Raw genomic sequence first — 27,641 nt, forward strand, 5'->3', positions numbered from 1 at the left:
TACTATTCTCCATACAATTTATTGTCAGCATATTTACATAGGGGAATGTTCATACTTAAAACCATTTTAAAAAAATGCAACCATGCTTTTCAAGCTCTTTTCCCAATTTCCCCAGGATTATCCTCATCCTCATTTCCTGACTTTTGGCCAACTGCACATTTGTCAGATTGTTCACTGCAGTCCTCAGGCGATTCTGATGTTGCTCTGGAGGAGAATATGCATTTAAATGTATTCACTGCCACCCACTCTGGGACAGGCCTGGCTGCAAAGAAAACGGTGTTCCTGGTGTTGAAGGATAGCTGGGAAACCCGTCCGGCTGAGCTGGGTAGCTTTCCAGAGCTGCAGCTGAGTGCACCTGACGCAGAGATGAACACACAGGTTAGCACAGTGCCAGATTAAACCAGGCCTGTACTTGCTTTGGCCTGTCCCACACTACAGATATTTAAACCAGGAAAGAAAGAAAAAATGTTGGGGCAAGGGAAGTCTGTTCAGTCTCCTGAAATTTGTAAGAAACGTTCAAACTTCTTCAGATGTAGAGGTGCGTAGAAATGTCTTTAAAATGTTTAATATCCTTTAAAAAAAAATCAGCAGGTTTTCTAGAGAAAATTCGCCTTAATGGTCCATTACTTTAGCTTAAACTGTAGAAGCCCAGCTAAAATTTCACTGTCACATCTAAAGATTCCATCTGTAAAATCTCCAAACTGAGATTTAAAAGTCTGTAAGCAGGAAAAACAATTCTTACAGATGAAGATATTCTACCATCTTTGTTACCCTTCTGAAGGAAAACAAGAATAATTTGCAGATTCTGGAAGAATTAATCATCAAATCTCCAGATGTTCTGCTAAGAGCCATTTTTTTGGCGAGTGCTGAAATATCACTATTTATCTGTATTGCAAGGTTATCACTACCGAAGCTATGTTACACGTTACCGTTCTATTTCCACCAGGCATTGCCTACTTACCTGCTGTAACAATGCTGACTGTGCGGCTGCATTATGCTGTAATTCCTGCAAGGATGATTGTGAAGGATTCTGGGAAAACCCGGGGATACCGGGGAGGGACAAGAGGCCTGGAAAAACAGAACTGCCTGCAGCTTGAAGTCCAGATGATAAGCTAAAACGATAGAAGAACAGGTCAAAACGCAAATAAGGGGACTTCCCTGGTGGCCCAATGGTTAAGAATCCACCTGCCAATGCAGGGGACACGGGTTCGAGCCCTGGTCCAGGACGACCCCACACGCCTCACAGCAACTAAGCCCGTGAGCAACAACTACTGAAGCCCGCGCGCCTAGAGCCCGTGCTCAACGAGAAGCCACCGCAATGAGAAGCCCGCGCACGGCAAGGAAGAGTAGCCCCCGCTCGCCAGAATTAGAGAAAGCCCGCGTGCAGCAACAAAGACCCAATACAGTCAAATAAATAAATAAATAAATTTAAGAAAAAATGCAGATAAGACATAAAAGCTAGTGCTTCTATATTTGTCAAATACTATCTTAAGATGTTTAAAAAAAAATCTGTTCCCTGTTGAAACCATAAAAGTCAGCCACTCACTGATATAACTTTCCATTATAGTGTATTATTCTGAATCCAGTGAGTTTATGTTTGCTGTTTTAAAATCAAGATAAATTACCAAATACAGATCCTAAAATTATCTAAGCAGGCATTGTTATTTTATATATTTATCTTAACATAAAACATTTTTCGAGCACCTAAGTGCCGACCCAGAAAAACAGAATTTCGCGCCACCCAACAACTGGATGCCGATTTTCATCTGAACGACTTCAAAACAAGAGCATGAACGAGTTAGGTGAAGGATGCTTTCCCCTCCAGACCATCCACCTACCCGGCTTGCGCAACCAGAGCGGAGTTGAAACTGGAACTAAAGGCGGAGGCGAACCCGGGGAGGACGGGAGCGGGCGACGGGGCGGTGGCGGCGCCGGTGGCGGGCGGCTGCAGCCCCGGGAAAGAGGGCAGCGCGGGGGGCGCGCCGGAGACGGAGAAGCCGGGGTAGGAGGGAGCCGAGGCCGGCAGAGGTCCCTGCGCCACGGAGAAGAGCGAGGGCACAGCGGCGGGCAGGCTGAGCGGGAAGGCCGCCGCCGAAGCGGGCGCCGAGGGGCCGGGGGCGCAGGTAGGGGCGGACGAGGCGGGGGCGCCGAGGGGCGGGTGGGCAGCCTGGGCGAAGCCGCTGCTCAGCGAAGTGAAAGGAGGCAGGGCGCTGAAGACGGGGGCGATGGGCGCGGAGGAGCCGTGCGCGGGCAGCGGGAGGGAGGGCAGGGGGCTCGAGCCGCTCGGGGGCGCACTCAGGCCCGGGAGGCCCGGAAGCGCGGGGGCGAGGCAGGACGGTAAACTGACGGGCACCGAGGCCGCCGTGTACGCCCGCCCCAGCGCCCCCGGCAGGCCCAGCGCGCCCGGAGCGGGGGCGGGGGGTGGCGGGGGCGCCGGGCCCCTGAAGGCGGAAGGAGTGGGGCTCGCGGGCTCGGTCTTGATCACCACGGGCAGGCTGGTGGCGGCGGGCGTCGACGAACCGGGCGCGTCTGCGTGACTCGCGAGCGGGCCGTGCAGCAGGGCGGCCGAGGAGCCGCAGCCGGCGGGCCCCGAGGCGGCGGCGGCGGGTGCAGGCAGAGCCGGGGGGGTGGAAGCCGCGTTGGCGGCCGGCGAGGGCAGGCCCGGGAACAGGGCCAGTCCGGGCGTGGAGGCCCGCTGCGGGCCGTAGCACTTGTTAGGGGCGGCCGCCGCAGGGTCGGAGCTCTGGTTAGTGAGGGAGGCGAGGGAAGCCAGCCCACTAGTAACCGCGCAGGGTAACGTGGAAGAGTTGATCAGGTTGGTATCGTTTGATGTCAGAAAGCCTTTTAGAGCAGACAGAAGGGGATTATTTACACCCAGTGGACAGGCAACAGTGGGAGCAGGACCGCAGGCGATTACAGAAGGAGTCGGGTTGGACACACCTTGGGAGGTCGGTGTTAAGGTCAAGGGGAGACCGGCAAACACCGACGCCAGGGAGGAGGAATCGAGGTTGTTGGCAGAAGCGGCAGTAGAGGCGGCGGCAAAGGGGAGGCTGGTGAAAGGGGCCGAAGTAGAAGCAAACGTTTCGCTGGAAGCAGGGGTGGCCCGAGGTGTAGATGCGGCCTGAGGGGCTGGCGCAGGGGTGGCAGAAGGACCTGGCAGTGGAACGTGGCCAGAAAAAACGGAAGGAACGGGAGCAGATGTGGTGCTGTGAACAGAAGTCACCGGTGCAGCCAGCAAGGAAAGGGTTCTGATAACTGTTGGACTGGGCGTCGTTGGCTGAGGTGCGTGAACAGCTGAGACCTGCCCCGGGAGCACAGGGAGGACAGCGTTGAGCAGGTTCATCCCAGAGAGGGCGGCAGTGGCCGGTGCCGGCGGATGAGTTCCCGCCTTGACCGGGGAAGCAGCAGGAACAGGAGTTGCCGCAGGTGTCGAAGGGTTAGACCCACGAGGAGAAAAGAGCTGACTCGCGGGGGCAGAAAACGCTGCGGCGGGAGAAAGAGAGGCAAGAATTTACCATCACGCTGAAATGGCAACTTTCAACTCAAAAGAAACGAATGAAAATTTTTGTAATATTTAACAAATGTCAGAGAAGATCAACGACAGGTATACTAGGCTATTGGAATGCCTACACTGCTGGATTCCATCACCCTGATTTTCACCAGGGAGCCTCAGTTAGATCCAGCTGAGTTCTAGACTCTGCTCAGAATAGCCTTCCAATTCACAGTGAGGAAGCCTTGACAAGTGAGCAAATAAACTTTCCTTTCATAGTTTCCCATTTTTCTTTAAAAAATTCAAAGAATTTAATTGTGATTAGTGTTGGTGTACTTTTAATTCTCTCAAACCACTTGTCTAGAGTAATAATACAAGTCATTTCCCCTCTTAAGAGCTTTCAGGACATCATTTCATCATTTTTAGAGCCATACAAGGCCATCTAGGATTCAGGCCATCTCTCCAGTATGCTTGGTTGCCACTCTGTGAGCTGAATTTAATATTCCAGATTATCGATCTATCCAGTTTTTCCCCCAAGCATTCTCTCATATTGACTCCTCTACATATCTTAACCTCTAACTTTACTTGGCTGGTCCTAGGAGCTCCTTTAGCAGCAAAGGCCTTGTCTAATTCATCTTTAGAGTGTTCACGCCTAGCCCAGTGCATGGCATCTGTGCGTTTAATAAAGTGTTTGCTGCACTAGATATATCATGATTACCTCAACTACAGTCCTCAAACCCACCCAAAGACTTATTCTCAAGACTTCTAGAGTTTGCTACAATACTTTCATTCTGATAAACTCTACAAATCATACAAGCATTTTGGGATGATCTGGGTTTGCTCCCTGAATCAGTTTAATGAAAGCGTTGGCCTCTGATGATCTTGTTGGTATCAAATGGAATGCTATACTGCTATACTCACATCGGAGTCTGTTCAGCTGTAAACAGAGAATATTCCTTTTGCAGGGATAATCAACTGAAAGACATTTTCATGGACTAAGACTTAAATTTTTAAATCTATGCAAAATAAAGACCCTGGACATAAGGAAGCTCACATGGTCAATGAAGTGGTGCACTGTGTTAATCGTGGGTGGAAAAGGGACCATAGGAAAAGAACAGAGGAAACCTGCATCTACATAATTCATTTGTACTAAGTCAAACTCAAAAGATCTGTAGTTCGTACCAGTCATGTCATAAGCAGTTAATTTAGTATCAAGAAAGATAGCTATCAATTTAAATTTAGAGTATATATGAAAATGGACTTGTATCTTTGTTTGTATTCAATTTGTTTTACAAGAATTAGAAGCACAAGGAATATATGCCCAGTTTTGTGTGTGTAAATAATGTAACAAAAAATTATTTAGGTTAACACTGGTTGGGAAACATTTGGTTGGGAAACATTTGAGAACTCACTGTCTTATTTAACTTCATGCTGAGGACCATGTAGTTAATGACAGATGGCAAGGTAAAACCAAGCTGTCCCACAGTGTTCTTTATAGCGGCCTCTGTTGGAGATCATTTCATATAATAACACAAAAGCAATGTACTATTAATCACAGTGCCTGCAGTTACAATGGAACACAACAAAAATGAGTTCCTGAAAACCATACCAGGAGAAGTATCACTTTCCTGTCATCTAATTTGGTTGTTAGCCATAAAACACTATGTGTTAGGTCCTGTGCTAAGTACTTTACACCTGTCATTTCATTTGTCCTCACATAACTGCCCCCCCTGAGATAGGCACTAACGCCCCCATTTTATAGATGGGCAATCTCAGCCTTGATGTGATTAAGCAACCTGTTAAAAGATCACGCAGCTATTAAGTGGTGTTCAAAGGATATAAAGTTTCAGTTATGCAAGATGAATAAGTTCTAGAGATCAGCTATACAACATTGTGCCTACAGTTAACAATACTGTATTATGTACATAACAATTTGTTAAGAGGGTAGACCTCATTAAGTGAGACCTTATCATAGTAATGATGATGATGATGATAAAAAGGTCATGCAGCTATGAAGTGGTAGAACCAAGATTTGAACCCAGGTCTATGAGACCCTCACACTTAAGCATTATACTAGTTTGTATTTATTTTTGTTTCTTAATATGGTTCAAGAAGGAAAAAAAAAATCTTAATCACGCTAACGTAACATAGCAAAGGAAAACAAGTGTGCTATTCCTAACAAAGGAATGACAAAGGAATAACTTATGACACTTAATCTACTGCTTCTCCTCAGAAACAAATCTTTTTACGTGGGCCTCTCACTGCTGTGGCCTCTCCCGCTGCGGAGCACAGGCTCCGGACACGCAGGCCCAGCGGCCATGGCTCACGGGCCCAGCCGCTCCGCGGCATGTGGGATCTTCCCGGACCGCGGCACGAACCCGCGTCCCCTGCATCGGCAGGCGGACTCTCAACCACTGCGCCACCAGGGAAGCCCAGAAACAAATCTTTTAATGAAGCTGAGCATAAAGGCTGAAGTTTCCTTAATCTCTTTTTCATAGAAGCCACATAAGCTACTCAAGGCTACAAAGCTGGGTGGTGCCAGAGCCAGGATCAAAAACTGTATGTCCTGACATCTCAGTGTCCTTGCCATCCTGCTATGCTACCTCCTTAGAATCTACCAGCTAAAAAGCACTGTTTCGGCACATTCTTAGGGAATGGAATTCTCCCACCGAGACTCCTAACCACGCACCGTAACGATTAGATTCATGTGCTACTTTGCTACACAAGACCTGGCACCAGAAAGCACCTCCTTCCTGACCACGCGAAGCTTCAACTAGGGGAGAAGAGACTGTTACAGCGCTGCTGCCACCTGCAGGCACCATGGGCCACGTCTCACCGTCCTCTTCCAATTCCACTGTCTGCTCTGGTGCCCTGTCTTCTTTTCTTAAATTAAATCTTTTCTTCTTCTATTAAATTACACCACCCCAGGGCTTCCCTGGTGGCGCAGTGGTTGAGAGTCCGCCTGCCGATGCAGGGCACACGGGTTCGTGCCCCGCTCTGGGAAGATCCCACATGCCGCGGAGCGGCTGGGCCCGTGAGCCATGGCCGCTGAGCCTGCGCGTCCGGAGCCTGTGCTCCGCAATGGGAGAGGCCACAGCAGTGAGAGGCCCGCGTACCACCAAAAAAAAAAAAACACAAAAAAAACAAAATAAATTACACTACCCCAAATACTTACTGAAATAATCAAGTCTAAAAGGTATATCTGACATAGCATTTGTCAAAAAGGGTTTTTATAAAAAAGAAATTGTTTATATATTTTAAAAAATGAGGCTTCAAATATCACATAATATAAAGTGAATGCAGATATAATGCCACCTAGCACTTTGATTGCTTGAGAGTTTTACAAACAGGATACATAGGCATATGGTTATTTTTAAATCCAGTTAGTATGTGCATTTCATGTTGTATGTATAAAATGTACCGCTATTAAGCCACTTTCAGCAACTATCGATTAGTTAAGTTTTTTAACCAGGAACTTTCCCTAAAGCATAAAGATTACAAATACACTCAACTCAAACTGATCTCAGTGATAACAGAGCAGGCAGCCAGGACAGACATCAGTTATCTCTGGATCAAATCTGGTACTTACCTGGATTCTGTGTAGGTTTTGACTGATTGGAAAGGTCTTCATTCTCTATGTGAAAATAAATAAATAAATAAAAGTTGATTTCAAGCTTTAAACAAATTATTCACCATCATAATAATCAGAGACTGGGATCAAAAAAAGAAAAATCCAGGATATGTATGTATACTGTGTTAGGAAAACAACATATGCCTATAGAAAAAGAAAGGAAATAAACAAAAATCATAGTAGTAACTATATGAAGATTGCTAGGATGATGAGCAACTGATTCCCACCATTTCTCCTTAACTTAGCAGGCTTGAAGCAAACACTGTTATTTTATACGTATATTTAAGAAAGCTTTTGGGAAAGATGATGGCCTGAGTGTGCCATCTAGGAGAAAGTGCAGCAAGAGGGCAGTGAGGAACCACTGTCACTGGCTAGGCCAACAGCCACTGCTGGGCACCAGTGCCTACAACAGGGAGGCCTGCAAGTGGAAGGTGGATGCTGAGGGCAGAATCTACTGCCGTCTGCGGAGCCCATCTCACGAGCCATGTGGACCACAAAGCAAACTGAAAGAAAGTGGCTCTGCCTACTTGCTGTACTCAGTTCTGGAGAAGACCCTATGCTAGGAGGTGTCAGGGAGAACTACCCTAGCTGAGGCTGACTTGAATCCTGTGAGACCGACAACCTAAGGCACACTCTTCCCCACCCCCATGGGAAAGGATCTGTCTAACCGAACAGGTCAAAGATACCAATGGAAAAAAATGACCTCGCATGGCTTGACAATAACTGCCCAAGAAACCAACAGTGTGACAGGCATAAGGTGCAAAGGGAACCCCCAAGCCCTGACATGGTGAGCAAAAATGATCACAGCTTGTTTAAGGGACTTAGTATAAATAAATGACTGAACAGATGGTGTCTATCAATGGAAAGTCCATGAAAGAAAGAAAAAGAACTTTAAAATCCTGTAATGCAGATTAAGAACATATATACACAAACTACTGCAAGAAAATACTGCAAGCAGAGAAGATGAAGACTTTAGGTATAAAAATCTAACTCCAAATTAATAAATGCAAAGAATGATGAAGATTAGAAATAACATTGCTGAAAGCTAAATTACTTAGTTGAAAATAAACAAAAATTCCATTTAAAATGGCAAAAATACAAAAAAAAGGGTATCATAAATGAATAGCTGAGAGACTTAAAATAAATACAGTGCAAAAGAAGAGTATTAGGAGAAAAAAACATATGAAAAAGCATTAATTAAAGAAATATAAGAACAAAATTTTCCTAAGCTTTAAAGACTTGAGTTTTCATATCCACAGGGCTTTAAGAGCTCCAGGAAAGATCAACGATAAGATCCGCACCTAGACATCCTGGCGAAATATCTGAACTCCAAGATTAAAGACATTTACGAACTCTGAAAATAAGGAATATTTTCTTTGTAAAGCTTATATAGAGAGACTACGGTTCTAATAAAAGAAAATGGGAATTGGTTTTCTCATCTACAACCCTACACACGCACCCTTTTTGAAAAAGCTACTTAGAGAAATTTTCTACTAGATGAAAATTAGAATGAGTATATGAGGACAGGGCATCATAGAAGAAACAGTTAAGAAGCCATGAGTTCAGAGGCACAGAAAGAAAAATGTATAGTAGTCCATCAAAATACACAAATTGATGAAAAAGGAGAGGGAGTAAGGAAGTCAATGGTGGAACACAGGACAGCTGTTTTTAATTTCTGTACACTGACAACCATTAAGAATATGAAGGCAGTCACTAGTGATATTAAAGACAGAAATTCTAAGCTTGGGTAGGGGCAAGGAAACAAAAGTTGTTAAAAAATTAAAAAGCAATTTAATCCATGTAAACAAAAAAAGAAAAAAAAACTAGGATAAAAGAATAATAATGAGTACAAAAATAAAATGGAAGGACTAAGAACAAATATGTAATTTTTATGATTATCAGAAATTCCTATTAAGTCTCTTCCCCACTGGTTTAAAAACTCAGATTCCAGCTATATATAATTTACAAAACAACTAAACAAACAAAATCAAATAAACAAAACCCTAAAAAAAAGAAATTTGAAAATATACAGGCAAAACACTTTTGAAAAATGAAAACGAAAAGGAGTGAGGACCCAGTAAGGGTCAATACCCAATAAGGCCAGAGGGAAAAAAGTTACAGTAAAGTGTAAGTCAGCTGACATTTTATATCCAGAAAATTCAAGAGACTTTCAAGAAAAAAAAAAAACTACAATAGGGAATCAGTAGTAAGTACCTAGAAATGAAATATCCATTTATAATTGTAACAAAAAACAAAACAAACAAACAAAAACAAACCCTCTAAAATCCTGAGACATAAACCTAAGGCCAAGAACCTGTATGAAGAAAACAAAATCTTCTTGAAAGAAGCAGAAATTAACACAACACTGTAAATCAACTATAACTCAATTAAAAAGCAAAAACAAAAAAAACTTCTTACAAGGCCTGGGGGAAAAACACTACCATTTGACAGGATTTAAAGACATACATATGATTGAATGGTAAAACTTAATATCGTAAAAATGTCAAGTATCCCCAGATTACTATGTAACTATAAATACATAAATTCAACTCTTTTTAACTGTATAAAATGACCTTAAAGTTCAGATGGAAGAATCAATTTCCAAAAATGGATAAGAAAAGTATGAAAATATAGTGAAAGCTAGCCTTATCAGATGTCAGAATATACTATAAATCTGCTAATCAAATCAATATGGTACCATCACAACATAAAGTCACTAGACTGGAACAGAATAAAGAACCCAGAATAGGGCTTCCCTGGTGGCGCAGCAGTTGAGAGTCCGCCTGCTGATGCAGGGGACACGGGTTCGTGCCCCGGTCCGGGAAGATCCCACATGCCGTGGAGCGGCTGGGCCCGTGAGCAGTGGCCGCTGAGCCAAAGAACCCAGAATAGAGCCATGTGTGTAAATGAAAACTGAAGATAAATGTATTATTTCAAATCACCAGGGAAAACAGATTAGTTAATAAAGACTGCTGGCATGAATGGACTGGCTACCATCTGCAAAAAAAATTAAGATGAACCTCTATTTCACCCCTATGTGAAAATAAATTCCAGAGGGAGCAGGAATCTTACAAGGCCTAAATTACCTGGACTACCTAGAGTTAAGAATTTCTAAACTAAGGTAACTTGGTTCCAGCTTTTCTTTCACAGCCTCTATCTGTCTATGCAAAAATGTAAAGCTCTAAGGGCAAGAGGTACCATAAACAAGGGCAAGAAATAAAATGACAAATTTTGGAAAAAACGTTTTGCAACTTTAGTCAGAGTACTCAGCTGCAAACAACGGAGCCACTCTGGCTAGAAAAAAAGAATTTATTAAACACTAGGAAGTAACTCTGAGTCTCTGGGAAGGGCAGGATTCAATTAAGACAGAACTTACTTTAAGTTCTATCCCTACGCTACACATATACAGAAATAAATGGCAAGTGAATGAAAAGCTCTACATTTAAAAAGAATCACTACAATAGTAATTAGGGAATGTAGATGTCACAATGTTGAAATGGGTAAGGTTTCCTAAACAAGACATAAAATTCAGGAGAGTCAAATAAACAATAGCTGATCGAAAGAAAAATTAAAGTTTTGTAAAAGACAGACAAAAGGAGAAAGCAGCTAAATCAGCCTTATCAGATTGGCAAGAGTAAAAAAGAAAAAAAAAAAGCCCCAAACTGATAATATCCCATTTTGAATGGGTGTGAAGAAACCCTATGCTCACATACCCTTACTGGCAGGTATAAACAGGTGCAGTCTTTTTGGAAAACAATTTGACAAGATAGAGAAAAATATTTACACTTCATATCCCGTACTCCCAATGGGCCCAAAGAAAAAGGCTGAACTGGAATATGCTGGGGAGGTTCAGCCCTTCTTAGCACCTTCTTACAAGCCTTTCCTCCCCACGGCAGACAGAATGTGTCCAAATGGCAACACGCATTAAGTCGGTGATGCTTTCCCACAGCCTCTGTTTCCTGCTCATGAAGAATGGTTCTTGTTTCTACAACCTGCTCGTGTTCACACATGTGGGCCGAGGCTGCTCTAGTGGAACCTGTATGTCGCACTCAGATCCAACATCACGCTCCGGGGCTGTGCTCCCTGTTAGGACACCACCACATCCCACAACTGCCCCCTCCAAGTGTACCACATACAAGTTATTCACTTTTAATACCCCATAACATGATTTTACCTGCTGCTACTGGATTAGGAGTATATGGAGGTGGCGGGGGCACACCTGGAGCTATGACATTGGCTAATGGTACCAGACCTGCATTGTTATAAGCACCTAAAATAAAAAGATAACAGAAAAAAATATATAAAATTTAGCATCATTCTGAGTTCAAACTGTATTGACACAGCTATCTAATTTATTTCTAAAACTGTTATATAGTATAGTTGCATTTTACACAGAGGTTTGGGTCTACGGTTGAGTGAAAAGTGAGATCAAATGAGACAACCAGAGACTTCTATCTCCCACTGCAGGCTCACTCCAGACATAACTCACTGAAGGGCATGGTGGGCAGAGCCGGCCAGATTTAAATTATCTGCCTTTTCTGTCAAGCACACACACTCGGCCTTTTTAAGTTAAATGCATTAATGATGCCATTGAATACCAACTATCAAAAAGGGATTCAAGATGATTTACCCATAAGCAAAAACCCATAAAAATAATTAGTGATGAGAAGTAATATACAATTAATTTATCAAAAGGAAAATATCCTAAATAAACTCTGTCTTCTCCATTGTTGCAGACCAAGACACACGGCAAAATAAAGCTCATGACAGCATATTTCATAAGTGCTCCAGATTTCCAAAGTACATATATCAACATTTACTTTCAACTTAATAAATAAAGAGCAAAAAGAAAAAAATGTAAAATCTGAAAGAGCGCCTTACTTGGTGCAATAGTTGCATGTGGCCGGCATGGAGGTATCGGATAAGGAACGGGTTTATGTGGATTGTATGTTGAAGGAGGCTAAATGAGGGGGAAAGTACAGCAGTTAGGAGAAAATCAAGTAAGCCGTCTCCTGGCAAAACAAACTACAACTTGTCTTTCAAAACATTTAGGCCTAAGAGGCCAAAAATGCCCCAGCATATCAAATGCCACTGCACTAATACATGGTACAAATGAGGAAAATGGCTTTAATAAATGCGGTTCCTATTAAATTCCAAAGATAGATCCTGCCAAAGACTGCTGTGGAGGTGTTTATTTTTTAATTTCAGCTGTAAAACATCTCCAGCGAAGGGCCAAACCTTATCCTCAACAGCAGATTCTTCTCTGACCCAGTCTAAATTAATCCAAGAATTCCTATCTCCTCCTGTGGAACAGCTACTCAAGAACTTCCAACATCCTCCTGAGAATTCATCTTATCATTCTTACCCTCTTTTCTCCTTTCGGAAGAAAAAAGCACTATTTCCTTTAGCATCTGGCGTTCTGACAACTCTAGTAGAACGTAGACTGGAATTATGAATTCAGTAACTTAGTCTTTTTGCCTTTTGAAATCCACAAATCTTTCATTTTAGAGTTGATAGAACTTATGTAAGTAACAAGGAACATTCAAAGGGTTGATCTCCAGAGAACCGGAGGTATCCAAAGATAGGCCACATGCTGTACTTTTAACTACAGAGAGAGAGAGAGAGAGAAAGACAGAGACAGAGAGAGAGGATGCTAGAGCACGCACACCCACTCGAGGGGGCCGGCACTCGCGCTCCTGCAGCAGAGGGCATCCACTGGTGGTTAGGGACCCAGACTCTCTCTAGTGCTCATGACGGCAGCCCTGGATGGTGTACTAGTCCTGCCCGAGGACTATGATCTGTGACTAGCTTGCTATGAACAACTGCCACTGGAGTTCTTGTCAGGTGGGCAGGCAGGACTGCAGACTGGCTGTGTGGAGGCCTCCAGTATGTCAACTCCAACAATCCTTCAACCCACGGGCCTGTCTTCTCCTGTTCAGTTCATATTCCAATCAATCATTCTAATCACTCCCTTGAAAATACTCTCCACCTCCTAGCTCCATTCTTACTTCACTAACACTAATGCTAATTCAGCCACCAAACCACAACCTTCGTTAAAGTGAACTCTCCGCACTCCACATCTCCAAGCAAACAGCTGAATGTGGCTGCAGAAAAAAGTAAAAACAGTTCATCTGGTCTACCTTTAAAATAAGACATTAAACCTCAATAGGGCCCTTAACACTGTTAACTAAGCATACTATATTTCCCTAGGCCATTCACTTTCCTACAGTTTCTAGTATACTTTAAGCTTCACAATACAAAAATGAAACTTATGCCTTGAATAGACAGCAAACTAAATGTAAGAGTTAAGACTTGTTCCATCATTTATTTTCTAAACATACTGGTTTGGATGGTCCGAGAATCCGTGCAGCTATTCCTTTGCCTTCGTTGGTACACTCTTCACCATCTTTCTTCAAAGGGGTTCCCTATTAAAAAAAAGGAAAAGGAAAGATAATTGACACTTAAAAAAAACCCAAACGGGGCTTCCCTGGTGGTGCAGTGGTTGAGAGTCCGCCTGCCGATGCAGGGGACACGGGTTCGTGCCCCGGTCCAGGAAGATCCCACATACCGCGGAGCGGCTGGGCCCGTGAGCCATGGCCGCTGAACCTGCGCGTCCGGAGCCTGCGCTCCGCAACGGGAGAGGCCACAACAGTGAGAGGCCTGCATACCGCAAAAAAAAAAAAAAAAAAAAAAAAAAAACAAAAGCAAAAACAGAACAAAACAAGACATCCACTGTATTACACAGAAAAGGATGTAACTTGGTAGGAGATTAAGGACTTGGACAGCAAACCCAATCCTGCCCTGGCTGCCTGATGCTGACAAAGTACTCGACCATCCTCTGCCACAGAACCCTCATAACATGTACAGAGGTAGAAGGAAACACACAATACACATGGAGATGACAGAAGAGGATAAAGTATGTTCTAATTTTGGGGGGTTTCCCTGGTGGCGCAGTGGTTAAGAATCTGCCTGCCAATGCAGGGGACACGGGTTCGAGCCCTGGTCCGGGAAGATCCCACATGCTGTGGAGCAACTAAGCCCATGAGCCACAACTACTGAGCCTGCGCTCTAGAGCCCGCGAGCCACAACTACTGAGCTCGCACGCCACAACTACTGAAGCCCGTGCGCCTAGAGCCCGTGCTCCACAGCAAAGAGAAGCCACCACAATGAGACGCCTGTGCACCGCAACGAAGTGTAGCCCCTGCTCGCCGCAACTAGAGAAAGCCCACGTGCAGCAATGAAGACCCAACACAGCCAAAAATAAATAAATAAAAATAAATAATTTTATTTTTTAAAAAAAGTACGTTCTAATTTTTTCTCTGCGCAACAAGGCCAGAGACAGACCTCCAGTGTTACAGTGTATAACGCTCAAAGAATCAAAAAGAGTTCTTGTATTAGTTGAAAATAGGTAATAAAAAATGGTGTTTTCTACAAGCAGTAAGTGTGATAGCTTACACTGACCTCATTCAAAACTAGTATAATTAACAGATCAAAATAAGTTGACACCCTATTACAACGTGTCTCCCTGATAGCATGTGTTCTAAATGGTACATACTAGTATGGAAGCCAGCTTCCAAGGTGGCCCCCAGTGACCCTCAGCTCCTACTGCCCTTGTGCAGCCCTCCAAATGAATAGGACTGACCTGTATAACAAATAGGATATTCCAGAAATCATGGCCGTTGACTCCCAAGTCTGAGTGATAAGAGAAAACACAGCTTCTGCTGGCCTTCTCCGGGACTATCTGCTCTGGTGGAAGTCAGCTACCATGTCAGGAGGTACTCAAGCAGCACTAAGGAAAAGTCCTTATGGCAAGGAACAAAGACCCCTGCCAACAAAAACACTAATTTTCCAGGCATGTAAGTGAGCCACCTCGGAAGCTAGGCTTGTGTTTCAATCAAGCCGTCAGATGACTACAGCCTCATGAGAAACCCTAAGCCAGAACCAAGCTAAGCCTTTCCTAGATTCCTGATACATAGAAACTGCATGAGATACTAAATGTTTACTGTTTCAATCCACTAAGTTTTAAGGTTATTTGTCACACTGCAATAAAAATATACCATTCTATGAAAAAATTACTTCACAAAGAATTCTGAGGAACACTGGGTGATACAAAAACAAGTGTGTTTCTCACGGGACTTCTCAGAGCCTTTATTATGCAACATGATTCTCCAGGAAGGAGACGCTGCATTCAGAGTTTCCCAAACACACTTAACTGTGAAACTGTCTGCAGAATACCAAGAATTTGAGAAATACTCCTTTACTACATGTAAATCAGTGCTTCTAAAATACTTGGAAAAATAAAACCAAATCATCCTCTTTTCCATTTAGCTTGTTCTCCTCTACATTTTACACAAATAGTTTAATACAGCTTACGTATGAACTTTCATTCAGCAGTGAATCTATGAATTACATTGCTGACATAGCAAAATCCCTTTCCTTTGTAGACACATCATCAACTGGCATTTTCTTTAAATAACATTAACTATGCTCAATTTCATACAAAGAAGTTGCATATATAGCCACAAAAGTGTACTTACTGGGAAAATTCCATTTATGCGACTAGGTTTTCCTTTGGGATATGGATTTCCTGGGATTGTTCCACAAGAAGATATCATAGCATGAGGAGCTTTGCAGCCCGCCTTGAAAGCCTGTAAAATAACAAAGAAGAGGGTGGTTAAAAAATAAAAATTAAATAGACTCACAAATTAAGTATTCTGGATGTTGGGAAGCCCTGCTAAATAACGTGAATTAAGGAACAGCATCACATTCAATCTGTTCATACATCAATCAGCACTTCCACTGGTGAACATGACCAAAATTAATAAGTAAAATCACTTCATTTAATGGAATTATTTAAATGGTAATAATGTTTTTAATGTCACAGATAATAGACTCCTATACAAAGATATCTTCACAATGGATTTTGTAAATTGTGTGCAAAGAAGTCCATTTACTATCTGATATGTCTCATTTCTCCAACAACCAAGAAATAACACTGTCCAACTCAATAAACACCAAGCTCACATTACAGGTAAAGCAAAGAGAGCACAGCCATGAAAGAGACATGGTCTCCACTCTGAAGAAGTTTACATAACTTAGTGGATAAAACACAAACAACAACATGGGACATTGGGTGTCCAAAGAGCTATACTGATGAAAAAGTAAGAGTTCTCTGGGTACCAGTGTTCAACACAATGTTACATAATCATGAGATACACTGAAGGAGGAGATCTTGGTCTATAGCTTATTTATTATTGTGTCCCCAGCTTCTGAAATGGTGCCTAACACATACTGAATTAGTGAAAAGCACTGTAATAGGTGACATATATTCTAATGGATCTATACTGTATAAGAATATCAAGTTAAACATATATATGCTGTATTTTATAGGTATATATGATATTATTAGCTATATAATCCAGCCCCGTACTAAACATGCCAACCCTAAAAATCATCTCAATTTTTGGCTACTATAAATAGTACCCGGGTGAGTGCCCTTATATATGCATGTGTATGTTTCTATTCATTTCCTTAGTATAAATTCCTAGAAATAGAATTTTTGGGTCAAAAGGTATGAACATTTTAAAGGCTCTTCAAGTTTGCCTTTCAGAAAAGTTGTACTAATTTACATTGATTAAAGGACCTATTCCACAGAAGACTCAGGCCCAGATTATTTCTGAGATGGGAAAGTCACATGATCAGAATGCTTCATAAGGAAGAAAACTACAGTAGTAAATGCCTAATGCCTTGAAGAATTTAGTCAAAAAACTCGATGAAGTTATTAAAGTAAAGAAACGTGGGCTCAGGGCCTCCCTGGTGGCGCAGTGGTTGAGAGTCCGCCTGCCGATGCAGGGGATACGGGTTCGTGCCCCGGTCTGGGAGGATCCCATATGCCGCGGAGCGGCTGGGCCCGTGAGCCATGGCCGCTGGGCCTGCGCGTCCGGAGCCTGTGCTCCGCAACGGGGGAGGCCACAACAGTGAGAGGCCCGCATACCGCAAAAAAAAAAAAAAAAAAAAAAAAAAAAAAGAAACGTGGGCTCAGATCTTGCTTTTGCTACAATAACTTATGCCTAAGGCAAGTTCTCCACTCTCCTGAACTTGGTGGAGGGCGTGAGGATTAAATACGATTGAGCTGCAGCTCCTAGGGGAGCAGTCGATGCCTTCCTCAAGCAGCTTTCTAATCACTAATTCAGTTTCCAACCATCACAATCCTAAGAAATAACTACCTTAAAGGACGAATCAAGTTTTCTAGGCTTGGACAAGTACTACTTCCCCGACTCTTACAGATTTTAAATTAAAAAACTACAATCTTGCTTTATTACTCATCTTTTATGAATTTGATGAAAATAAGCCCGATGACAAGGCAAATTTAAACAGTCAAGTTCCTAAATACATAAAATGAAAGACAAAAGCTTGGAGCTATGGCAGAGCTACCAAGGGACCGAGAATAAACACCCCATGAGGCTCACGCTGAGGGCTGGCTTCTCACTCTCAGGCCGTCTCTTCATTCACCAGTGTCCCCCTCTCCAAAGACTGCTGGGGTGTCATTCTTAACCCATCACATAACAGCAGTCAGGTTATTCAACAAAGTTAACATAGGAATAAGACTGTACTGTTTTCTTCATCAGCATTCAGAAAAACCAACGTACCATTTGTATAGCAACCTTAAGGAAATTACCTGTTCAAGCACTCTCTTGCACCGTTTCTTCTCAGACATATTTATCCTGAACAGATCTTCAATGGGACGAGAATTCTGTGCATCAACAATGTTTCTACCAAGCAAATACAATTTAGCTTTTCATTTAAGAAGCTGGACACACATATTTAATACACAGATATATCTGAGTAAGCTTTCCCCATGACATAATGACAAGAGTATGATTATTAGTTTTAATTGGTGAATGTAAATAACATGTTTATATGAAAATGGTAAATATAATAACTGAACTGACATTTATCTGGCTACCTGAAAGTAACAAAGTAATACTTAAAATAAAAATCACTATTTTGAGATTCTTGCAAAAATACCCTCTCAATGAGTGTCAGGAGAGTTACTGGCAAAAGAACAAACCCATGTGCTAAATGCCTAAAAGTCATGGTTGATCTAAAAATGAAGTTTAACCTTATGCTTCATTTTAATTTTGTGCTTTTTGTGGTCATTTACAAATATATAAGGGACTTAAAAATGCATATGCTGTAAATAAACAGCAACTTCTAGACTCTTACATTATAGGAGAGTAGGTTCCTTTTCTCTTACATTCATCACAACCTTTTCTCAAATGTCGTGCTGGGTGCTTTCACACATCTTACAGTATTTAAAGTTCACATCCCTACTACGTAGATGAGATCCTTATTTTCACAATTGAGGAAAATAAGATCCAGAAAGAGTAAGTATATATTAAGTCAAAAAAATACACGTTGTCAGAACGTGGAAGAACCCATCTGACTATAAGTCCTCTGGCTTTATCACCAAGCCTTTCACGTTATTCAGAGTGGGAATGCAAAGCAAGTCACCGAAATGCAGACAAACTGAAATAATTAAACTCGATAAGCCCCACTATTTTATAAGTTACAGCCATGTGTAATAAGCACACTAGATACTTAGATATAAGAATTCAGCTCTATGCTTGCATAGATTTCATTAGAGTTCCATTTACTAATATAATTCTGACACATTAACATACACTAATGAGTTAAAAAGCATTTAAAAAGTCTTCCAAATTTTTCTCCAATGAAGTAAAAAGAAAGAAATACTTACGAAGCTAACAGTTCAAGAGCAACTAGTTTGTCTTTACTGAAGGTGAAACAGTTGAGTATATTGACCACTTCTGCTGGGTGAACAGCCACCATTTTCTATTAATATAAAAAATAATGAGAAATTTTTTCAACATGAGAAATTTTCATGCAAGAAATTGCCTTTTGGGGGGAGTGTAATTAAATGTTCTTAATATAAATATCTGAGATGAAAACTCTTAATCAAAAGTAAGTCCTGGGCTTCCCCGGTGGCGCAGTGGTTGAGAGTCCGCCTGCCGATGCAGGGGACGCAGGTTCGTGCCCCGGTCCGGGAAGATCACACATGCTACGGAGCGGCTGGGCCCGTGAGTCATGGCCGCTGAGCCTGCGCGTCCGGAACCTGTGCTCCACAATGGGAGAGGCCACAGCGGTGAGAGGCCCGCGTACCGCAAAAAAAAAAAAAAAAAAAAAAGTAAGTCCTAACAACTGTGTGAATTAAAATTAGGCTTTTCAATGTAACTATTTTAATTGAAGAGCTAAGTTCTCAATATGTTCATTTATGGAAAAAAAATTTACATGTTCTACTTTCCTCAGAAAGGCTATATAAAAAGGGATATTTACAAATATGGGAGATACACTGCTCAAGAAGTTAGAAAAAATTATAATCCTCAGTTAGAGTGCTAGATACGCCACAATCAGAACTTCCTAGTGAAGTCCATGGCACTGAATAGTGTTATTAAAGAAAGGTACTCCGGTCACATCATTAGAGGAAAGATGGGTTAAACAGGTCTCTTTACTGAACTTTCTTAAGAGCCTTGTTAACGTGCACTGTGACAATCCAAGGTTGTGTGGACTGTTACATAATTTATTTGCCTAGGATACCTACATCTTTGAAAAGCAGGTCAATTTATAAATGTATGTTAACAGTGCAGTAAATTCAAAAGCAAAGTCAGGATAAGAAGACCAGTTAGAATCAACTGATCAGCAGAAGTGGTTTTCAAACACTTTAACTCCTGTACCACCAAAAGAACTGGTAAAACCATATACCCCATTGCGTGTTTTTAAATTGACATCTAAAAATTTTGCCGGAAGTTTTACATATCTGCAAAAGATAGATTTCCTTATATGTAAGTTTATTACATATTTCTGAAAACCTTGGAACTACTGATCTAGTTCATTTACTTTATGAAAATGTCCGTAACAGGACCTGTCAGTCAGTCTTCAGTAGGAAAACAGTCAAATCAGACTGACTTTGTCTATAAGTGCACTATGGTGTGCCTGTGCAGCCTTCTCACCTCTGATTTTTAATTCTAAGGTAGGTGGCTAGGCAAGCCAGCCTAAGAGCTTTGTCATGAGTTTGTTGTTCTGATAAAATAAGGCAAGGTTTGTTATCAGTTTGTTTTCTGTTTGTTGTCCTGATAAAATAAGGCAAGGTCCCCATCAGTATTTCTTACGGAAGCTCTGTTTTGCTCTCCCTCTCAGGATAGTGCATTGTCTCTTTGGTTCTTAGAGAAAGATTTTCACCCCCAGCCGATGGGTGAGAAAGAGAAGAAGCACTAACAGACCCAGCACTTTCTTAGGCAAATTAGTTTAGGAAGCTAAGGATTGTAGATTTCCTTAAAGCTATCAATGCCTGATACTCCCAGGAAAATCTTCCTGTACAGCCAGATCCTGTTTGACTTTGATGCCTCTGTTAATCTAGGCTCTAGAGCTGTGCTATCCATACAATAAGTCGCCACTAGACATGTGTGCCTGTTTAAATTGAAATTAAATAATACCTTAAAAATACCCTTTCTCAGACAGATGACATGTTTTAAGTGCACAAAAGCCACATGTAGCCAGTGGTTACCATAGTGGATAGAGCCGATATAAAACATTTCCATCATTGCTGAAAGTTAATTTGGACAGTGTTGGTCTAAAAAATGTAAGTATAAACCAGTCTGACTATTCTTCTAAGACTAAATACAAGAGGGTGAAGATATACAAAAATAAAAGTAAATAAAAATACTTAAGAATTCAAATCCTATGTTTTGCTTGCCTATATTTTCTACTCCAATCTGCCAATTAGGACCCTGTACAATTTAATAGTACAGTACATACGATTTAAATTTACAAGTTTTAATTTTTTAACATAGTTATTTTGAATAATCAAAGTATAATGAAATTTAGCGCCAGTATCTAATGCAAACAAATTACAACTTGAGATGAATTAGAGAAAACTAGGGGGGAATTCAAAATACTTAAATTCTACATTCTAAGGAAAAATACTTACATGCTGTAATGCTTTCATTGCCTTCAACTGAGGCTCAGCCCAGGAGAAATATCTCAGTAAATCAACCACCTAAAAGCAAAGAACTAATTTAGCTCTAATGACAGTGTGTTTGCAAACATTTCTCCAAGATTTATTTCAGTACTCTGAATTACTATTCAAAGTGTGCTGCCTGGGCCCCGGTGATGAGGCATAAGCATGACACCAGAGTTCAGACTGGGATGATGGAGTAGCCAAGTGTAGCTACTGAAATTTAAATCAACTGAAATCAAATCAAATAAAAAACTCAGTTCCTTACTGGCACAAGCCACATTTTAAGGGCTCAACAGCCGTATGAAGCTGGTAGCTACCATGATGGTTACTGCAGAGAGAGAGAGAGCATTTCCACCATCACAGAAAGTCTTGGACAACATTGGTCTAGAATAAAGGAAAGTATAAGGTACAGGAAGAAGAAAGTACCTGAAGAAAAGGAAAGCTGGAAAAGTACTAGATGGAGATAAAAACATGGCGTAGGAATATAGAGATACAGTATGAATGGAAAGTTTCAAAACATTTAGTGGAGAATAACAGTTTTAATCAATCACAAAAGGGTGTTCAGTGGTGTGGTTTAGTGTAGGTCCACTAACTTCTACTCTTTAACTCACATCTGGAGGGCATACTACTCTTACTTAGACCACAGATCTACTCCCTAAAAATGTAAGAATCACCCTGAATCACGCCAGCAACTTCTAAATGGGAAGTCATTTTGAGAGCACAGGCAGCCAGGCTCTCTCCCACTACCACCAGCGAAGTTCAAGTGAACGAGGGAGATACTGTGCAACAGCTAGGAAGAGGTGAGCAGACACCACAATCACAACACTGAAGTCTCTGTGTGGTCACCACCACCTGGGTTCACTGCCTCCAAGGACACCCCAAAAGGGGAAAAAAAGACTCAAGACGAGAGGGTAATAAACTCTGGGTTAATGAATTATTTTACTGTGAGCTCCTAAAAACGTGTTAAGGCTTCAATTATTCCACAAAGCGAGGTTAATGTTAGGAACTGGTGTGGTCTGTGAAGAAGAGTAAAAATACTTTTCACTCCTTAATGAGAGATACATAAATAGCAAACAAGTATTGTGGGTACTTTCTATACAATTTTCTAAGAGTGTATGCCCTTACTTTTATGAGAGTAATGTTTTTACTGTATATAGTAAATGGCTACCTGGGACTTTACCAACCATAAAACTTTATAAATTATCATGTATGATTATTATATTATAATAATCAATATAATAAGCTTAGAAGGTCACACTTAGAAAGTAGCTTGATAAAATTTTTAATAACTTTAGCAAAGTCATTAAATTTTTAGCAAAGTCATTAAATTTCCACAATAGGAAGTTATCTACAAAATTTCACATATATACACAGAAACACAAGAGAAGGAAAGAAAAGCTATCAGCTATGGGAAATTATAAATCTTTCTCTGAAACATTTAAATTTTAAAAAAAAGCATAAGGCAGTTTTGAAAAGTAATGGGATAGCTGAAAAACCCTCATTAAATAGGCAGCAACATGTGCAAGTCACAAAGTAGCTTTGAGGAATTTAGTAGGCAGAACTACAGGCTTAAAGTTATTCAAGTTTTGAAAGTCTTGAGAAACAGATGAAAAGTTGGAGCATTTACTACCTCCATCTATAGATTCATCCACTGTCTATCCTACTCACGTTCCCAACCTTTTCTGTTCTTCAGATGTACATTTCCATTTCTGGTCTATTTCTCTATCAAGTATTTTCCAAGTATCTCTTGGAAATCCAGCTTTCTCTGCATATGTGTGTGTGTATATACATGCAAACCTGTTTTTCAAAATCAGCAAACTCCCCCTAAAGTTGGGTGAAAGTCCCCACTAAACTACCACAATGAAAGTATTAGTCTTCTGGCAGTTACAGAAACTACTTATTAGACACTATTTTTTTTCTTATTTGCTAAAATTTTTACTTAGTGGCTTCATGTAAGAACATATATCACCATTTGTTCAAGTTTTATAAAATGTAGTGAATTTTGCAATTACTGACTCATAAATACTGTACAATTTTGGGCATGTTTACCATTAGAAGTTTACAACATATGATACTGTGCCCAGAATATAAACACTTTGAACTGTTTTCTTCAGACACTGCATTTAAAAATCATGTTAGCATATGATATCATGGTGAAAGTGGGTATGTTTATAAACTACCCCAACTATAAATCATGTAAAGTTTTCTGCTAAAACTGAAAGCTTCTCAAGTTCCTGAATAAACACAGCAACAAAGTAAAAGCAATTCTGAACTTGACCAGCAGGTAAATAAAGACATTAAATCAGAACATCAGTGTAAAAAAAAAAAAAGAAAAAAAAATGCTGTTACTTAAACAAATAAAGGAATACCTGTTCACTGGAGAAATATCCGTGCACATATTCAATTGCTTTTAATTTGTACTCTGTCAAAACAGCCTAAAAAACATAGAAGAACAGAATGAATATATGTAATCATATGCATATATCAAAACTGCCTAAGCAACTCAAACAGCCCTGGCACAAGGAGGCCGATAAAGTCACCATGGTGATGTGACATTCTACCTTCCCAAGTTCCATGCTGTAAGGGATACACTGAGACAGCCGGAGAAGCCCCTGGGCCTCCCTACTCACGCCTACAAAGGAAGGGAACAGAATTGTAAGAGATATGATTCGACATTAATAGAAATTAAGTATTACTGGAAAAGTAACCGCAGTTTTAAAGCATCTAAAATTCAACAAGCCGTCATTTTTAAGGTTAAACGTACTACCCGTTACACATTCATCAGATAATTATTGATTGCACACCTGTATGTGCTAAGTGATGGAGAAACATGGATAAGACATGGTCTAGTCCAGGCTCTCAGTATTTCTACAGGGATGTGAACCCAGGAGCCAATCTGTGCGCCTGACACTAACTGGCAGTGAGGCCTCTGAAAGGCATTTTAATTGCCCTGAGAGCCGCCTCACCAATCACTACCCACCTCAGTTACTGTGAGTATTAAAACAGTCAAGAGTAGATGTGACACATAAAAGGGAAGTTCAGAGAAGTCGATGACCTTGACCCAGCACTATCTAGAGCCGAACGAAATCATGTATGATCTCCTTGCAACTATATGCTAAGCTTACAGATGGAAACACCAGACTATCAAAATTTGGTAACAACTACTCATTAAAAATCCACTAATGCCCTTTGTATGGTGACAGATGGTAACTAGACATATTGTAGTGGTCATTTTCTAGTATACAGAAACACGGACAGTGTTGTAAGTCAGTTACACTCCATAAAAAGAAAAATCAACTAATCCCCTTGCATTCACTACAAAACAATCATATGTGTACTTTTCACATGCATCATTCTGCTAAGAGAAAATACTATGACCAGTCAACAGAGAAACACATCCAGGGAGCTCAGTAGCTGAATTTTCACTGAAAAGGGGGAGGGAATGGTATTCTGGATAATGTACTCTTGGGAGTTTGAGTATTATTGCCATTATTGGACACAATCAAAAGCAAGTTTCTGGCCCAAATCCTGGATGGTGTTGATGCCAAGCCATGTCTTAATTCTTTGATCAGCACCTGAGAGGCCCAGCTGTACCCCCAGGCACACCACCATGGCACTCAGGAGTCAGACTACCCAACTCTGGACAGTGCTCTCGTCCCTCACCAGGGGGGTAACTTTGAGCTGGCTGGTTAACCTCACAGATGCTAGACCTGCCCTCTGTAAAATGAGGGTTGTTAGGAGGATCTCATCAAATAACGCATGGAGAAAGTGCTTAGAACAGACACACTCAGTTAAGTGCTCAATAATAAATGACTATTATTATTATTACCCCCTTCTTAAAAAGCAAATTAAATATTGCTTTTTCCTCTCCTTTCTTCTCCCCTCCTATTTCTTTTTCTAGTGTCTTCTTACATGGCTCTGTTTTAAATGACAGTAGTGACAGCCAGTATTACCCACACACGTAACGGTGACATTCAGGAAAATATTACCTGGTTTAAACTGACTTACATTTGCAAAGTCTGAGAGCAATTTTTAAAAAGCCAACAGTAATTCACACATTTAGATATGCTTATATATTCATCCCATTTTAATAGCCTAATACTACGTTGATGTATCTAATTATTTGGCATAGACAGCAAAAGATGTATTTTGATTTCAGACCAGAAATAAGGACTTAAGTTGCTATGTATTTGGTTTTAATCTCTGGAAAATTTCCTGTTCCCCTCATTAGTAATTACTATGTCATCTTGCCAGAGTTTAGAAGGGAGAGAATATGCAAACCAATACTGTATAGCTTCCAAAGGTAGAAATCAACTGGTCTACCCGAACAAATTATTTTCTCATAAACCGTAGTTTAACATCAGCTCACGAACAAATTGTGGCAAATTCTAAGTATATAGTTATCAAGCTAATGTTTTGTTGCAAAGTTTCATTGGACAAATTGGGTTTGCAAAAGCAGAAATTTCATTCAAAAAAAGAACACTCAATATCCTTACAAATGTAAATTTAACCTAAAGGAAAACAACATTTTGCTTTACAGAGAATGAAGAAAAACAGCATGTCCACAAGCAATTTTATTAATAACTTCATCAGCTGAAATAAATAATAATCACCAGAGCACAAGGTAACAAGTCTTTTCGCGTCAACAAGGGTCTTAAAGATATGAAAATGGCGACATAATTGCCCGGAAATTCTAAGCAAAGGACTCTGTATTAGCATAAGAATGGTTAGTCAGTCCTTCCGGGTTTAACTTTGTAAACTCTTTTTGCGCTTGAAATAGTGTTAGGCTCAAGGGTACCAGCCAAATTTTTTGCTGTCTGTGGGAGGCAGGCTATGCATAATAGCCTCAAAATGAAGCAAAAACTTGAAAGCAGGAGAAAAAAGTTTTGAAATGCGAGTGTTTGAAGCCCATTCCTAAGAATGACTTTAAACTTAGTGCCACACTTATTAGGACACTAATTTTGTCCGGCACAGGCAACAAATACAGTCCGCTTATACTCAGATTTTAAAAACCTGTAATAATAACTACCGTTAAAGAAACTCCCTACGCTATTACCTCTAGTTTTCACTCACTCTTACATTACTGAAAGATGAGGAAATCGGTTCAGAAATATTAAAATCACTTATCCGAAACTACAGAGCTATTAAAGATTTGTAGCGGGTTTCGGAACCAGGGGCTCTGAATATAATATCCGCAACACCGCACTGATTCTCAAGAAGTTTAGCGTTAACATAATTTCTATCGTGAAATATATCAAGATATAAACTCCTACTCTACACGTTAAAATTCCAACCAGTTTCGCAATCCTTAAACCCGTATTTTACACCATCTGCACGCAGTCCCTCAAAGAGAATTACGAGAATTCGTAGTTCACAGATTTAAGGAATTAAATGCAATTACCTTTCTAATTTCATCCAGCACCGTTTCAAAGGACTTTTTGTCCATCTTGACTACTATCTCGACGAGAAGAGTTACAGTTTCAATTACAAAACGTTCATCCCTGGTCCGCTCCGATAATAAAAACGTTTACAGCTGAGAAGAAAAAAGACTCAAGGAGCAGGAGAAAGGATGCAAAGAGGTAGAGTACTTCAAACTCTGCAAAAATTTCTAAAAATGGAGACTTATAAAAACTTTTTATTAAAAACAAAACCCGTCAGGCTTCCCCAGCTTCTTTACACAAAGCTTCAGGACCCCCTCGGGGAAGAGAAACCCGAGGTTCGGTAGCCGGAGGCAGAGCGTCGGTCCCCGCAGCTCAAAGGCAGGCGCCGCCGGAGGAAGGTCCGGAAGCCGCCTTCCCGAGTGGAGCGGCCCGGAGAGCAGAAGCACCCGCGCCCCGAATCCCGCAGGCGGCGAGGAGGGAAGCACCGGCTTCTCGGCCCGCACTTGCACCTCGGCCGCCGCCTGCCGCCCCTCACCGCCGCGAACCTAGTCTCATGGCCCGCCTCGCGCTCACTCCCAGAAGCTCCGCCGGACTCCTGGGTCCCGTAGCCCGGGCAGCAGCGGCCTGGCAGCTCTTTGTTACCAGCTGCCACCGCTTCCGGGAGCGGGCCGGCGGCCGGCGAGCACCAGGAGCCGGGCGAAGGGGGCACAGTCTCAGGTAGGGGGACTCCCGAAGACCGCAGCGCCAACGGCGCCAAGAGCCCTTCCTGGTTACCCCCAGAGCTTCCCCTGGCTCGTGGGGGCCTTCAACGGAGCCCGTCGCGCCAGAGTAAAGTCAACTCTGCGCCGCCAGCTGAAGCCACTCTTCGCGGAGAGCCTGTGGAGGGGTCCTGGTGTGGGAATGTAGGTGTCCATAGCGGATGCCTGGATGTCTCGGAATTGGATGAAGTTGAAGTCTTTCCCAGAGCCTGAAAGTTATTAATCAAACCTTAATTCTAAGGTTTGATTGTGCTAATTATTGGTTGTTAAGTCTGAATTTAAAAGAAAGAACGTCGAGTGGTTAAGGCATATCTACGGGCGCCCCGATTTTGGCTGACTGGAGAGG

The 27,641-nt window shown here is 41.5% G+C and overlaps 1 protein-coding gene across 1 annotated transcript; it reads right to left on the reverse strand.

Moving 5' to 3' along the window:
• Positions 1–27,636, reverse strand: PROSER1 (proline and serine rich 1). The gene is made up of 13 exons (XM_082602215.1): positions 26,558–27,636; positions 23,526–23,591; positions 21,127–21,195; positions 18,880–18,974; positions 17,800–17,893; positions 15,659–15,769; positions 13,463–13,546; positions 12,003–12,081; positions 11,296–11,391; positions 7,080–7,124; positions 1,839–3,483; positions 962–1,112; positions 1–355 (listed from the first exon to the last, which is right to left on the reverse strand). The coding sequence occupies exons 1-13, from the start codon at positions 26,600–26,602 to the stop codon at positions 233–235; spliced, it is 2,703 nt and encodes a 900-aa protein (XP_082458341.1). The 5' UTR covers positions 26,603–27,636; the 3' UTR covers positions 1–232.
• Between the last annotated feature and the right edge of the window lie 5 nt (positions 27,637–27,641).

Source organism: Mesoplodon mirus (assembly GCF_964341445.2).
Source record: "Mesoplodon mirus genome assembly, chromosome: 17".
NCBI classification, from domain to species: domain Eukaryota; kingdom Metazoa; phylum Chordata; class Mammalia; order Artiodactyla; family Ziphiidae; genus Mesoplodon; species Mesoplodon mirus.